The sequence below is a fragment of the Poecilia reticulata genome, linkage group LG12, assembly GCF_000633615.1.
Source record: "Poecilia reticulata strain Guanapo linkage group LG12, Guppy_female_1.0+MT, whole genome shotgun sequence".
In the NCBI taxonomy this organism is placed as follows: Eukaryota; Metazoa; Chordata; class Actinopteri; order Cyprinodontiformes; family Poeciliidae; genus Poecilia; species Poecilia reticulata.
Genome location: NC_024342.1, coordinates 20,591,584 through 20,607,411, shown reverse-complemented (window position 1 = coordinate 20,607,411; position 15,828 = coordinate 20,591,584). Strand labels below are relative to the sequence as shown.

At 39.7% G+C, this 15,828-nt stretch overlaps 1 protein-coding gene across 7 annotated transcripts in view; it reads right to left on the bottom strand.

Moving 5' to 3' along the window:
• Positions 1-4,636: 4,636 nt before the first annotated feature.
• arhgap24 (Rho GTPase activating protein 24) overlaps positions 4,637-15,828 on the bottom strand; it is a 69,207-nt gene continuing 58,015 nt past the window's right edge. For all 7 annotated transcript variants that reach the window (XM_008424527.2, XM_017307862.1, XM_008424530.2 and 4 more), the window contains 6 exons: positions 12,316-12,523; positions 10,251-10,383; positions 9,419-9,492; positions 9,222-9,343; positions 7,975-9,145; positions 4,637-7,026 (listed from right to left, as the gene is read on the bottom strand). In XM_008424527.2, coding sequence (XP_008422749.1) covers positions 6,762-7,026; positions 7,975-9,145; positions 9,222-9,343; positions 9,419-9,492; positions 10,251-10,383; positions 12,316-12,523 — 1,973 coding nt within the window. In that variant the 3' untranslated portion in view covers positions 4,637-6,761. The remainder of the gene's footprint in view (positions 7,027-7,974; positions 9,146-9,221; positions 9,344-9,418; positions 9,493-10,250; positions 10,384-12,315; positions 12,524-15,828) is intronic.

Below are 15,828 nucleotides of genomic sequence, written 5' to 3'. Positions count from 1 at the left end.
CACACACACACTTGTATATGGCATCCAAACAAACAAAAAAAAAAACCCTGCGCCTCCTGTAAAATGCATTTTGTCCGGCTGCTGGTTCCTCCTAATTACTTCCACAAGCATCCGTGGCTAATCATTGTGGCAAGGTGGGCTGCCGTTGTCTTCATCGCTTTTGGTTACAAAAGAAATTTCCGTTTTTTTTTCCTGCATTCAACTCTGAACCTCAACTCATTTCCTGAGTCGCTTCCACCCAACATGAGTTTTGAGGAGTAACTTTGCCTGTACCGTTTACTGGGTTTTGTGCATCTTCAGGGAATGTGCAGTCGCTCTCACCCGCAGCTACTTGTAAATATTGTAATTCTGCACAGCTGAAGGGCAGACAGATTTGGGACTGAAGGCCAGTACACTGGGAGTTTTTCTTTTTGTTGTTGTTTTTTTTGTTTTTTGTCTGACTAGCGCTCACCTTGCCACATTAATTCTCTCCACCTTGGTTGCCCCTCTGCCTAACGCTGTAGTTGTGCATGATTAGATTAAAACTGCGCAAATCACACTGTATGCTAGAGAGAGAAAAAAACAAACGGTCTGTACAGAGACTTATATTCATGTGCTATGTAAACTAAATCCACCACAGACAGTAAGAGGCGGGGTCTGGTCTCAGTAGGACACGGGGGTGTGTCTGTGAAACACGGGCAAACTGAAAAGATGGTCAAATCAGGATTGAAATGATCGGTGTTCTCAGAAATAAATTAGACTGGTGAGTAATCTCCATGCCATTTCCCCTGGCGGCGTACAAACGGTCCCGCCACCACCCCGTGGGCTGACCCACGGCGTTGCATGTCACTGTATAAACCGTCACGGTTGAAAGAAGTGGAAATGTTTCACTGTGGTTCAAACACAAAAAGGCTTCTTCCAATTATTTGACTCCTTAAACACCATTCAGCGAGACAAAGGTGGAACAGTGGAGAGATTTATGGGCAAACAAGGAGTGTTAACTTTGAAACTGTGACTCCACCTGGCAAACAAACAGGCTCTTATTGTCACCGCACGCTACACCATCACACTTTAAAGAGGCAGCTGGATAGGATTCAACTGCCATATTTCCTGACTCGATGATATTTAGGCTGGATGGCTCATCTGTTTATTTATACCAGTGGGAGGAATCTGAATATGGCTAGTTTATTTTGGAGGAAAGGACTGCAGCTGCACCAAAAAAGAAGAAGAAGAAAAAAAAAGTCCCTAAACCACAGTTTGGTGAAAGGATGTGGGAAGGTCTTGTTTACCTCCATCTTTTTTTTTCCAGGATGGCTCTGGTAATTTAACCAATCAAACTGTGAGCTCTTTTAGCTCTTTTTTCAGCTTTGTCGCCGGCGCACGCACAGTTGTCGCATCGTGAGTCTTTAGAGACGTATTTACTTGCTCTGCACCGTTCAGCTGCACCCTGCTACATTACCTGAGTGAAGTTGGCCCCCCACATTCTCCAAATCAGACGGAATGGGTGTCGATTAACTCGACTACTTTTGCGCAGCAAAAAAAAAAAAAATCGTTTGTGCCGCTTTGCCTTTGACGATATTAATGAAAGGTCAAAGGTCAAAAGGTCAACCAGCCCCTCCATTTTTATGAAATCAGACAAAATTGGTGAGCAGGAATTTAGCTTCTTATGATATTAAGAATATTAACAAATATCCAAAGTGTCAATGATGAAATTGGGTTTATTTTATATTGAGGCAAAATGGCAAATTATTTAAATTCAGTAGATTAATGGGCACTAAATATTGTCCCAGCAATGGCAAATGGGGATCCAAACAAGCAAACAAACAAACTAAATGTGCCCAAAAGTATGCTGTATGTTGCTATGGTTACATTGAAATTCTCTTTGAAATGTTGTTTCTCTGCTAGCGTAGCGACCCATCAACATAACTGTTAATGCTCTCCTCATCATAAACTTGTTTGAGCTGCACGGCGTGAACTAAGCCGACTGAAAACTCCTGACTTAAGCCATTGTTTGTTAAATACATTGTCGAGATAAAAATGCAGCAGGATGCCTCCACTATACATATCGTCACAAACTGCACATATAACAGCAGAGAGGTGTGGAGAATTGCTGAGTTGGTGGCGTCTGCCAGTGTATAGTCTCAATCTCAGCAGTACGACATGTAATTGTTTTCCTGCAGTCGAGCCACAACATTGTTCACATACAAAAATCCTGACTTGGAACAGCTACTTTGTTAACACTCCTGATGTCAGCGCAGTGCAGGCACCACAGAGAAGAGGGCGACTGAGGTTGGCGTCTCCAGAGTAACCTACGGCTAGCCTGGCTTTCTGTTCAGGGTCTGGGGTCAGGGCAATCTTTCAAAAAACAGGGTGCGACTTTGAAATGTTTTGTGTTTTAAAATGTTCAAATAAAATTTTTTTTTCACCTACAGGAGTTTCCACAGCTTGCGTTGGCTCCTTTATACCACAAATACACACAGTAGTGTTACAGTTTTTCTACAAGGCATTTTTGAACCATGTATAACACTCTTTTCTTTTCTTTTTTTTCCGTATCTTGACATGTTCCCGGTCGCTTAGAATATAGAAATATTGACACAACTTAATGTCTTTCTTTTCCCTCCCCCCTCTTTTCTGAATGTGAACTGTTCATCTTTTTATTCAACATCCCTCTGGAAAATTTTCTTGTGATTAAAGGTGCTTTTGATCCTGGTTAATGTGCCTGAAGAAGGGTTTTTTTGGGGGGGTTTTCCCCCCAACACCGAATGTAGAAACAGAGTTTCACAAGCATGCATGTCATTGTCTTGAAATTTGACCAGCAAAAAAAAAAAAAAAATTAGGAACAATTTTAAGTTGTGACCTGATCTGGACTTTTACTGCAGCTGCTTTCGAGAATGTCAAAGACGAGCTCAGCTGTGTGTTTGGGAAGTTGTTTGTGTGTCTCTTGGTGTTCAGTCACATTAACCAACGGATTCAAAAACTTTACTTGTCAATCATGATCCAGGTTTTTGCGGAAATATTTCAAAGTGATCTCTTGTGTGTTCTGAATCAACAACGTGTGCGTCTCTCAGACTTCTATCTGTACTCTGAGGATGACTGACCTGTCATTTAGCCATAACATTGCAAATACTAAAAAAAAAAAAAAGAAGAGTACACGTCACAGGTTAGGATACGTCTTGTAGTAGTGATCCCCGACCTACTGATTTTCTTTCTCACAAGCTCGACTGTAAATAATAACACTCCAAAAAAAAAAAAAAATGCAATAAACATTTTTATTGCACTCAAACAGGGAGGCAAGCTACTGCGAGGGTCAGGCGAAGTGTCTCCAACAATGAAAACCCTGTATAGCTCATCTGAATCAGGTGATGTTCTTCGGCTCTTTTCCGACTCCTTCTCTCTTAATTCTTTTTGCTCCGTGCTATTTTAAACAAGTCATTCTTTTTGACATTGTCAGGAAAAAAAAAAGACAAAAAGAAACTGTATCTGTTTCACGCCGATCTCAAAGCTTCAGAATATAGCGTTTCGAGTAAAAGTCAAAATTAACGCAAATGAAAACAGAACAAAACAAACAAATAAACAAAAAAAAAAAGATAAAAAAAATATTGAAAGCTGTTACTGTAAACACAACATTTTAAAGGAACTGTGTATGTACAAATAGTATATGTATGTGATTGAAAATAAAGAAAACCTTTGATCTTGAACTATGGTTGTTTTTTTTTTGTTCTTTAGTTTAAGTCTTTCATATGAAAAGTAGACAAGTATCATGCATGTTGTCTGGCAGAATCTCCTAAACCGTTATTGCACAATAAATACACAAAGCAAAGGGATTTTATTCCTTAGTCTTCTAGTGTTCTCTTATTAAGTTAGCAGACAAGTTTCCATGCCGCCTCCTGGGATTCCTGGAAACGTCAATATAGTGTAGAGTTGTTAGAAGTGCCACATGCAATCGTTTTCACTTCCTCAGCATCCAACAGTGCTGCATTGGTGATGAGCAAGCCTAATGGGATGCCAATATTCAATATTTACATTGGAAATTAGTTTTCAGTTAGCGTATCATATCATCAAGGCAAGTGCAATAACTTTTAAAACGTTTGGGAAGAAAAGCATGTACATTAACTGGGAATGGAATACACATATTGAGTCACATAACCCTTGAGGGTGTGAAGGATTTGTGAGAAATAGATTATGGTGAGAAAATATTTTTACTGTGTAAAATCTTTATATACATTTTTATTATTATTTGCTTCAATCCGTCATGTCAAAATCTAATAAGAATCTTTAGTATTGGTGATAAAAATGTATGTGCAATAAATATACTTCCTGTGTTGCTTGATTAATAGCTCTGTAAATAGCTAATGTCCTGCTTTTGTTTTATTAGCAAAGTTACACAAAAATATTAATGTGTGCACTGCATCCCTTCCAGGATATTAATTTGGACATTTTAGAGCTTCTGCTCTTGTGACAAAGCACCATTTTTCAAATTTTACTCCTGTCTTTATGACTCAGACAACTTTAAACATAAGGATAGGCTATAGCGCAAAACATGCAATTTTTTTTTTTTTAAATATATAATAAATAGCCAAGTAACATCCAACTGAGTCTTCTAGTTATAAAAAGTCCACATTTATTCTTTGAAAGACACCCAGAAGTGACACAAGACTCACAGGAATTGCATTTTTATTTATAACGTCACGTCTTTTCAAGGTTCTTTTGAACATCAAGTATCACTTCTTGCATGAGTTTCAGTATCCGCCATCACCTCAGTCCATTATCTGCTCTTTGTGTGGAATTCACAGAGTGAGGTGTCTCCAGTCAGCTGAACTAGAGCGTATTATTTCCCGGCGAAGAGTGTGAAGTGAGAAGCGTAGAGGCCCCTCTCTTTATTTGGTTGTCCAGGCACTTTTCTTTTCTCTGCGCACACATTCCAGATGTCCTGCAATGACCAGCAGCAGGTTTAAAACGGGGAACAACTTCTGGCAGAGAAGCGTTAAGCGTGTTCCCGACTCACACGACAGGACTTGTACCCATTAGCAAATCCACACCGTGTGCAGACGTTTGGTTTGAAGCTACATACATTACACTTGGTGAATAGAAAAAGTCACTAGACGCATATTCGGTTATTGTACACAAACCCCTCGTGAACCCCATGCACCTTCACGCGTTCGTCATCTGCCAGTAGATTTAATGTCATTGGTGCAGACGAAATTCTTGCTCCAGTCAGATTTTCTTTTTTTTTTTTTTCACAGTTAAAAACAGCTGTGTTGGTAATTATCCAGCTGCACCTTTTGCGCTTGTGCTAAGATAAAAAATAAAATAAAAAATCACCTGACGGGTGTTTATATACGATCGTCTTTTACAACTAGCATCTTATTCAGAGTTTAAATTAGAATTTGCTACATATCTCTTGAAGTGAAAATGTATATTTCCTCCTCAAATTCTGTATTCTGGACACATTTTTGTTGCCTGCATGTCTGACAGTGCCAGTCAGATGTTTACACTCATTACGGGCGTACATCTTAGATTAAGTGTGGGGCCCCTAATGATTTTTTGTTGTTTTATAGTGTTCTGTCACGAAGGTGGAATGATTATCTAGCATGAAACTCTAGTAGTGCATGTACAACTTTTAATTTATTGTGAATTTCCTTCACACTATGTCAACATTATACATAAAAGCTTCGAAATATACCGTCCACTATAAGAAGTTGAACGTGGAGCATCGTTTTATGTCCATCAGCACGACATTGGCATTGACAGAAGCTTGTTTTCTACAGAAAAAATTTACTGAGGTTTGTTGGATAATCGTTCCACCATGAGGAAGGATTAATTCAAATCCATCATTAAAAGCCCAAAAATTTATATGCCATGCTTGGTCAACGATGAGCGCAAGTAAACTTCTAACTGGCACGGTATGCAACTGACCAATTGTGCCAGGTTTAAATTGCATTTTTTTTAAAGCTACAAAACCTCCATTTGAACTGCTACCATGCCATTTAAACAACAATCAAAACCACAGTGCAGACTAACAAGTAGTGTCTTCAACCATCTAACAAAAATAAAATAACATTTACAGAAAGGTTCTTTTTTTTCCTTTTTTGGTCATGAGTAAATGTAACTACACAGAAGTACAAGCAAATACACAATACACTCACCAGTTTAACATTCAGTACCAACTGGAGGAGGCTGGACAAACATGGAAGTGCAGGGACAAAAACAATCCTGATATAATACATGTCACCATGACGACTTTGCTTAAATATCACGGACATTTAAGTGACAGATACAGTTACAAACATTTGACTGCAGTCGTCTGCGTCGTGTCCCCCCTATGTACATGAGCCTACACAGAATGACACAACAGGGCAATAAGAAATGAATAAAACTGGTGAGGAGTATCACTTGATTATTTTTAGGTCCACGATTGATTTTTTTTTTTTTTGACATTTTACATTCCCCACATAAAATGTATAGTTTACTGGCACACTGATGAAGCTTTTCTTTATTCCACTTCCCAGTGAGTGAGCACCACAGCAGTTTCTGAGAAGGTTAGAAAGTGTCCATGAGGTGTTTAAATAACGCTATGTACAGATATAATGTAAGCCTGACATCACTCCAGGTGATGTCTATATTTACACAGATATCCCTTTTTTAGCTGTATATATTTATTTTATATATTTTTTAAATATAAAAAACAGACCCAAATTTCCTTCAGTCAGCATCCTAATCTTGTCCCAAGTCCCATCGGCATTCACATCTAAGAAATGAATAAATGAACCACAGTCTGCCGTTCACTGTATCCAGATGGCGTTGTTTCGGTCCGGTCGGCGGGGCTCTGCGGCTGCGCTGCTGCCAGTCGCCGTGAGGTCGCTGAACGTGGAGAAAAACTGCTCCATCTCTTTCTGCAGCATCTGGTTTCGCCGCTCGGCGTCCTCCTTGGCCCGTTCGGCGTTGCGCAGCTTGATTTCCACCATGGTGTACTTCTTCCTCTCTTGGTCCAGCTCCTCGTGTAGGCCCACCATCTCCGTCTCCAGCTCCAGGTTGCGCTGCTCCAAGCTGGAGCAAAAAATAAAAAAATAAATAAATAACAAAACATGGGAAGAAATTACAAGTGAGCAATTTATCAACAAACCACCTCAGCACAGAAAAAAAAAAAAACTTGTGGAAAAAGAAAGTGATCTACAACTTATCCTTCTATTTTTCTTCATGAAATTAATTATTTCTATAAATTAGGGCACTCGTCACACTTTGCAATCAAAGTGTCTTTGACATGGGTTTTTTGTCTTGCACTGTGAAGCCTCCAATGTTGGTTTATATCCTTTTTGATAATGACAGGAGGTAAAACTGCCAGGCTGATTATTGTTAATATCTTGAAAGATTCAAAAGCAAAATCCAAAAAAGAGATGTGAGTAGTGACTAATTAAAGAAATAAACAGTATTAATAAAGATGTTATTGTAAAATAGTTAGTATCAAAAAATAAGTACTAAGGTAACAACATAAACAGAAATGCCAGAAAAATGTAAACGTATGGATGGAAATGCTGTAATGTCTATAATCTAAAGACTTTATAATTAATTTATCATGACTATTTACATTTTAATATAGCAATTTTTGACACAGATGGGATAAGATTTTCACTGATGCAATGTTCATTTGTGGCAAACATGACAATGATTTTAAAACAACAAAAAAAATTTAATAACTGTGCCTCTTTTTTTCTTTTTTGTTATTTTGTAGAAAACCGAAAACCTACTAGATCCCCAAGACTCGATGTTGAAACTGAATCCTAACGCCTTTCAGCAAAGTTTTAATTTAAGGGTATGCTTATGGAACCTGTTGTTGCACGTTCTTTTTCTGTGATTGTGGAGGACATTTGGCACAAATGTGGAATAAAGTTTTAAAAATATATAATTTTTCTTTTAAATCACAAAAATAGCGTGAGGCTGTAGAAGCAGCTATTTGAACGACTAATGGAAGAGAACGGTTACAAATGGAATCTGTACCTTTTTATCCTGGCCTCATACTCTGTCTTCTGTTTGTGCATCTCCTGCTTCAGACTGGCCACCAGACTGTGCAGAGCGCTGTGGTTCCCAGGTCCGTTCCCAGTGGTGAAACCTTCACTGGTATCACTGCTACTGGTGCCGCGACTGCTCCCCACTGCTCCATCTCCGCTCCCTTCCCTGCTGCTGTTCCTCCCGCCTCCTCCTCCTCCTCCGCCCAACTGCAGAGGCGCTCCCTCCTGAGCTGGTCCATCCAGGTCTTCGTACTGTCCGCTGTAGAAGTCCTGCTCTGGGCAGGTGGTGGTGGACGAGCGGCAGGAGGTGGAGTTGTCAGGGAGGGAGATTTCGCAGGAGGAAGTGGACCAGGTGGCGCTGTCCACGCTCTGCTTGTCCTCGCAGCTGGTGTTCAGACACATGCTGGTGACCTGATTCTGCAGATTCTGATGGTTCAGGTGGACGTTGTCGTACGTGGACAGGCGGTTCTGATTGGTCGTTTGATCCCCGTTGTTGGAGACGTCACGCGTCTTGTTCTCCCGAAGTGCAACGCAGCTGTTTTGTACCCAAAGACCGTTGCGGCTGGTCGGACCTCCTGTGATCATGTCGGACCCCGACATCCCCAGTCGAAGAGCACCCGTCCCATTCGCAGCAGGACTGCCTCCACTTGTCACCCCGCTGGTGCCCATTTTTGTGCCCGGGCCTTTAAGCGCCCCGCTTCGACGCATGGGCAAACTCCCGCCTCCAGTCAGGTTCTGGGTCTTATTGAAATCTGCTGGGGGCGAGGAGCTGAAGGAACCGTTAGTAACGATGCCACTACCTTTACTGAAAGCTGGGTTCTTCTTCACCATGAGGGGCGGACTACGCGACATTTCAAAGCGTCCCGTGATAACTGTCCTCGGGCTCACCGACCGTGGCGAGCCGGTGTTGTCTATTTGTTGGCGGTGCGACCGAGACTCGGTGTCCCAAACACACTGCCGCATCAGCTGCGTGTTGTTGTTCTCTGCATTCTGAGACAGGGCGCTGACGGCCGAGGTAGTTGTGGGGATTTGTCCCTTCGGTGGTTCGATGTTGTTGTTGTTGGTGAGTTCGAGCGCTGTGGGCTCGTCTTCATCTCTGGGGAACAGCACGTCATGGTGGCCGATCAAAACAGCCATGAGCTGCTGGACCAGGACAGTTCCTGGAAAAAAAGAGATCATAAATCATTATATAAAGGAAACACCGTAACAGACAGATGGGACGTTCTTAACACCGACCTTCCATGATTGTTAGCGGATCCTCAATCTTTGGCCTTAAGATATTTGGCCCAAAGACCGTCGCCAAGTTCTGGACACTCATTTTATTCACTCCTGAGTATGACTGCACTTCATCAAGAAATCTATGAAAAAACACAAACATATATACCTGATAACCACTTCCAATGGCTTGAATTTCATCTATCGTTAACACATACCTGCAGATGTACTTGAGGAGGTTATAGTTTACTGGAGGTAGACTTTCCACAAGTCTTTTCAGTTCCTTCATCCCCTGCAGGTTAGAGAAGTTGTTCATGTTAAAATTTCAAAAACCACAACTCTATATCAAACAAACAAACAAACAAACAAAAAAAAAAAACAGAAAAAAAACTACATGTGAAATATGATCAAACAGATGTCTCTTACTCAGCTAGGAGATGTGTATATCAAAGGTCTACTAGGTGTAAATATAGCAAAATATGATTTAACAAAGCGTTGACTGGTTTCCTTCCACTTCAGGATAATGAAGAACCTTTGGTAGTCTGCTGCATACAACCACACAGTGAATACACTGAGGTTTGTGATTGTAACACCGCAAAATGTGAAAACATTAAAGGAGTACGTTTGAAGTATATGCAGAGCTTCCCTCCACTTAATGACTTTTTAACTTTAAAGTCAGGAGAAGGCTAAAAAAAATGAGGGAAGCTGTTCAGGATATGTTGTCGGGATTTGCAAGCAAAAAATGTTGTAGCCAAAAATGTTGACTTACTTATAACAGTTTTGACCAGCATAGAACATCTGGTACAAAGTGTGTTTTACAATGCAAGAGAAATCCTGTTTATGTGGGCCACATCAGGAAAAGTGCACCACTGCGTGAGGCAGAGCGGTGCACGGACTGCGGTGGTCATAAATCAGCTTTAACGGGACTAAAGCGAGGATTTTCAGAGCCAACTTTATACCAGTCACCTACCTTATGTGTGGACACGGGGATTAAGTCTGTGACAGGAAATATACAAAGAAAAAAAACATGCATAATTTTTCATTTCCTACCATTTCATCATCTTTGCCGAGGAGTTTGGCATTGGCCAGGAACTCTTCGTATTTCTGGAAGGGGATGACAGGCTCGGGTAGTTCCCTGAGGTACAGCTTCAGCAGAGACGCTACTGTATGCACATCTGTGTTACTGTAGACAGATAAGGCGGTGACAACAAGCAGACTGTGGTAACTGAAGATATGATAAGGCCTATTTGGTATCATGTTTCCAAACAGAAGTAACTGTTTAGAAAGATGTAAGACGCTTTTCAGAGTTGAACTCCACATCAACATGTTTCTGTTTAATACAAGCAATAAAGCCACAACAAGAAAGTACAGATAAATAAAAATTGCTAACTGAGATGTTTTTGCTTATTGTGTCAAACCCAGACTTTAGGTGGTGGCTTTTAATTAATTATATTTCCACATCAGTTTGCTTTTAGCAAATAGCGTAACACTAGAGTTTTATATAATTTTATATGAAAAATGACGCTAATGCCTACTGTGCTACAGTTTTTAAAGATTTGTCGGAAGTATTTGACACAGTGGATCATGATGCTTATGTCAAAGGCTTTTAGACGGAACCAGTTGGTGCTTTTTTATGCATATATTTAGTGGATTCCAATTAGCATGCTCAATGTTAATGACCCCTTTTTGATGTAGACCTCATTATAATATTATTGGGGCGTCTCTCCGTCTCTATGTTAAGTGCAGTTGCTTACTGTCACTCAATCACTGTTTCCTGGTGTTGCAGGTCACATTTGAGATTAATCAAGGGTTTGCTGTTTTCAAATAAATTGCTGCTGTGTCGACATAAGATAGTCACTGATCTTATGTGGATTCGTAAGATCAGTGTCTTCTTACCATATTAATGTGTGCCAATTATTATCCATGTATATTCTACTTTATACCAGTTTACCATGGACCACAGAGATTTATCACAAGATGTTTAAATCTTACACTCAGCATTACACGTTGTGCTCTTTGGTTGCCTGGCATTTATCATCTACACAGACTGGCATACTAGCATAATTCATTTGGGCATCAATAGTTGGCTCTGTTTTGATGTGTCTGTCCTAAATGTCACTAAAATAGAGCAACTACAACCTCTGAATTATATTTAGTGTCCTTTTAGTGCAGAACTTGAAATAAAGAACATGAAGCTGTGAAGCTTGAAAAGGGACTTTGAGCTATTCTTGTTTTTATTTTTTTCCCCCTTATATTTAAAATATATAAGGCAAGCAAATTATTTAATTTGCTTGATTCGCCAATGGACTATTGCAACGTATATATATACATATAAAAAAAAGTAAGATAGTATGTCTTTTTCTTAAAATTGAAACACCATACAGTCTTAGGGTAACATTCAACATGCTAAGTTTCAAATGATTTAAAAGCAAAGCATGAATCCGGAACACATGCAAGAACCCTGCGTTTTACCAGAGGGGAAAAAGGAAACTTGAAAAGGATCTGAGAGGTAAAATGAAGGCTGCGTTGGCAAGCTTAGATGATCCTACAAGAGAAAAGGATTTGGGTCTAGAGATGATAACGATCCAACAGGCGACAGGTGGCGAGGCCAGCAGGGGGTTAGAGAGGCTAATCAGGGGAGAGATGGATGGAGTCATTGCACTGAAATGCAATAAAGGATTTTACATGAAAGGTGCTACAGCCACCACCCTGAAAGATGCATGGATGATTATCAGGTTAAAGAAAATTAATTTGCATATTATGATCAGGCACTTTTAAGTGTGCTTGTGTTTTAGTTATTACACTAAGGCGGATTACGCTAGCAAGCAATTAGACCACTTCTCTTTAGCATAAATTGACCAGTGCCCATGCTTTTGTATTCTTTCTTAGATTTTTTTTAATATTGTTTATTTCCTTTCAACTCTTCTTCCAGTTTCTTTTTAAAGTCTGTTTGGCTGTGTACACAACAGTTTGACCTCAGTCACATGAAATAAGTCTAGATTTTGCTATAATTGTTTTTCTTTTTCTTGGGATTTGTTTATGAGTATGCTGTCACAACAGTGTAGACTAAATGAAAATCTTTGTGTAGTCAGTTGCGTTCATGTTCTTCTCTTACCAATCAAACGAGGGTTTCTCCCCGCAGTCGAAGGCGTCTTGAAGCTCTTTCACCAGATTGGCCTGTCCAGGCAGTCTGAAAAGACCCTCTTCCTGAAGACCCCACTGGCGAATGAAGTCCACACATTGCTCAACCAGCATCGGAGCAAGTTTGTTCCCAAACCGGCGCTCATACCGCACCGTGTCCTCCAGTTTCTGGCCGAAGATCCCTGGAGAATGCGAAGAAGTGTATTTGTATAATAAATATTTATTATACATACATACATACATATAGACAGACAGACAGACAGACAGACAGACAGACAGACAGACAGACAGACAGACAGACAGACAGACAGACAGACATAATATAAATACAATATAAAGATGTATTTGTTATAATGAATATTTGCTGAATAACAAAACAATTGCGTTTAAAATTCATCACTGCCTACCCTGGACAGGTTGCTAGTCAATCCACAGGGCAACATAAAGACAAATACAGGTGACTTAAAATGTAAAAACAAACTATGAGAAGAACCTAGAGTGGTACAAGGCATACATAGGGTGAATATGCTACAGAATCCAACTGAGACTCAAATACCACTTAACTTAATCTCACAATTCACTAAGGAGATGTTTCACTCATCTCAACATGCTGGATGCTTGAAACTGAATGTGAAACTGATGACAGTGTTATTATTCCAGTTTATGGTCAGCAGACCACTTGGGGGTAATCACAGGACAGTGAAATGTCTCTCTGAGATGAGCAACTGATCACTCAATGTGGAAAAAAAAAGGACAGTGACTACATGGCTCAGATCTCTTGAGCCTAAAGCTCACACACTATTCAGATATATTTCAGATACGACAGGTCTTGACATTTTAGAAACTCCCTTCTTTGTCTTCTAATTAAACCCACTCAACAAGAGTATTTGTAATATGTTATTAGATATGGCAACAATGAAAACTGTGACACAGTCTTGGGTTGGAAACCCTGACCTTGGGTCATTCAAATATACTTCTTGCCATTTTGGTCAAACGGGTTCATGTTTATCTGATGAGAATAAAGTATTAATCCAAAATTAAACTGGGTTGACCTTGTAAACGGATGCAAATCTTAGTCAAGCTTCAAATTGTCCATTTTGGATCAGAGGCTTCTTTCTTTGAGAGAACTCGGTCAGTTTACGACAAATATAACTCTGCTTCACAGTTTACGCTGCCACTGATGTTCCAGCAGTTTTCAGTACATAGCATGTTGTTTCCTGATGTTTTTCTACAGATCATAGCCACTTTCCACCACCACCGAGGTTAATAGCTTGGGTTAGACGGATAAATGAAGCATTGCACCAGGACAATTAATCCAAATATATCCCCGGTCTGGTTTTGGAATGGACAAATCAGGTTTGCGGAATGGTTTTCCAAAAACCCAAACTAAAACCTTAAGCAAAATTTTTGGACTTCACTTAAAAGTCCCATCCGCCTCGGGAAACCATCTAATTAAAATGAGCGCTACAGATTTAGACAAGAAGAGCCATCAAATATCCAGTCTGAATTATGCCAAAAGCTTGATGATGGCTACAAAAAACATGTGTTGTCTTTCCAACACAATTAAAACAACAAAAACAAACAAAAAAGACAAAAAAAATACACCTGGACGGATTGAGTCCAACTTTCAGATCAACACCACTTCCCCTCTGTCTGAGGCAGGCTGCCATTTGCAGCCGTCTCATGTAAACACAGCACAGGAGGAGATTAAGACTGCCTCACAAAGAGATTTAGATTTGCATATTTGTTTCAGTCTCCAGACAGAAGCCACTCACACACATTCAGACATGTGGACGTGGTACGACCAGGCACACTGACCAAATTAGACAAGGCTTATCAGGGGCCAACGTACACATGACACACTTTACACCCCAAGCTATACAACTGCAGAATAACTAATGCAAATACTTAAAAACGTATTTCCCTTTCGATTTTCCTCTGCATCACAAAGACTTGTCAATTCCTGTTATATCCTGCACTAAACACCTTTTTCTCTGACAATATTACGTATGTTATTAAACTCACCTCTCTTAAAAATGAAAGATCCAGTCAGTTTCTTGAAAAAATGCCTTTTAATAAATTTATGGTACGACGACAGAGTTGCAGATCTTCAGGCACATGCATACCTGGATTTGCCCCTCCCCCCAAAAAAATCCCTCTATAAAGTTATGAAAGAAAACTAAAGCAGCAATGAAGCAAAGAATGCTTCCATTTCCTTTTTCTATCAGACACTAAAACAGCGTTGGGTTATTTTTGAACTGAAAAATGGCTGAAATGTACCTTGAAAATATCCTCAAAGAATTACTTCAAGTTGAGTTTCTGCTTTCAAAATAAAAAAAAAAAAATAAGCTAACGTCCACCGTGGGAATAAATCGTAGATCCTCCCGTATCGACAACCGCGCAAGAGAAAAAGGGACTGAAAACGAGATCATCCCTCCAGACATTCCGGTCATGAGTGAAGTTATGTTTTCCTGGGTCACATGTAACTGTGTGCTGAACAGCTTAGGCTTCTGAGTGTGTTTTTCCTGCATGTTTGTTGTTCCTTCTGGACAGGTTGTACTTAAAACGCAGACCGTCACAGAGGAGTGACACCTCTAAACAGCCTGCGAGCCCTCGAGGGTTTCCGTCAAACCTCTCAGGCCCTGACAGTCACACAAATGAAGCAAGCACCAACACCAATGTTGACCCAAAATGAGTCCTGCCAGTTTTATTTATTTTTTTTATTTCTGCAATAACGTTTTGCATAAACTAGCCAAATCAAGTCTTTTGTGAATATAAGTTTTAACTTTGATAGCAGAGAAAAGAGTTGAAGCCTTTTTTTGCTATATTATATCTCTACAATAATGTATTCCTAATCATATCTAATAAGAGTGGGAGCCCTTATATTTTGTTTCATTTGCAATAAAATTCAAACCTGGGAAAGATGGGAGTGTCTCAATACCTATTCTCCAATTAGAGGTGGGGAAACTAGCCGGCCTGTTATGTTGAGGGACCAGGATGGCTATTAGGTACACAACAAATTACAAGCTGCTCTCACAGCATTGAACCTTGAAGTTTGATTTTCAACACAGCAACAGAGCTGAAGTGAAAAAGTATTAATTTTCCTGACTCAAGTGCTTTTTTTAAATTTAAATTTCTTGAACAGCTACAACTCATGAAAATGTAGGATTTTTACAAGTTGGTGATGAAGACCGAATGCAAACTCAAGCCATATGCTGTTTAGATAGTACAAAATCAAAAGTCTTTTTTAGAAAATTACAATTATTGTTGCTCTTTCTCTTCTGAACATTCATCTGCAGACGTATAAAGAGTTTTTTGGAGAGATAAGATAAACTTCATTGTCTCCAAGGGGCAGTATGTTTCTTAACTAGCAAACAACAAATGCAAAGAAAAAATAGGGAGAAACAACAAAAAAAAAATTAGAGCCGTCACACTGTTCAGCTACATTAAAAACATAGCTTCAGACAAGAACATCATACATCTCTTC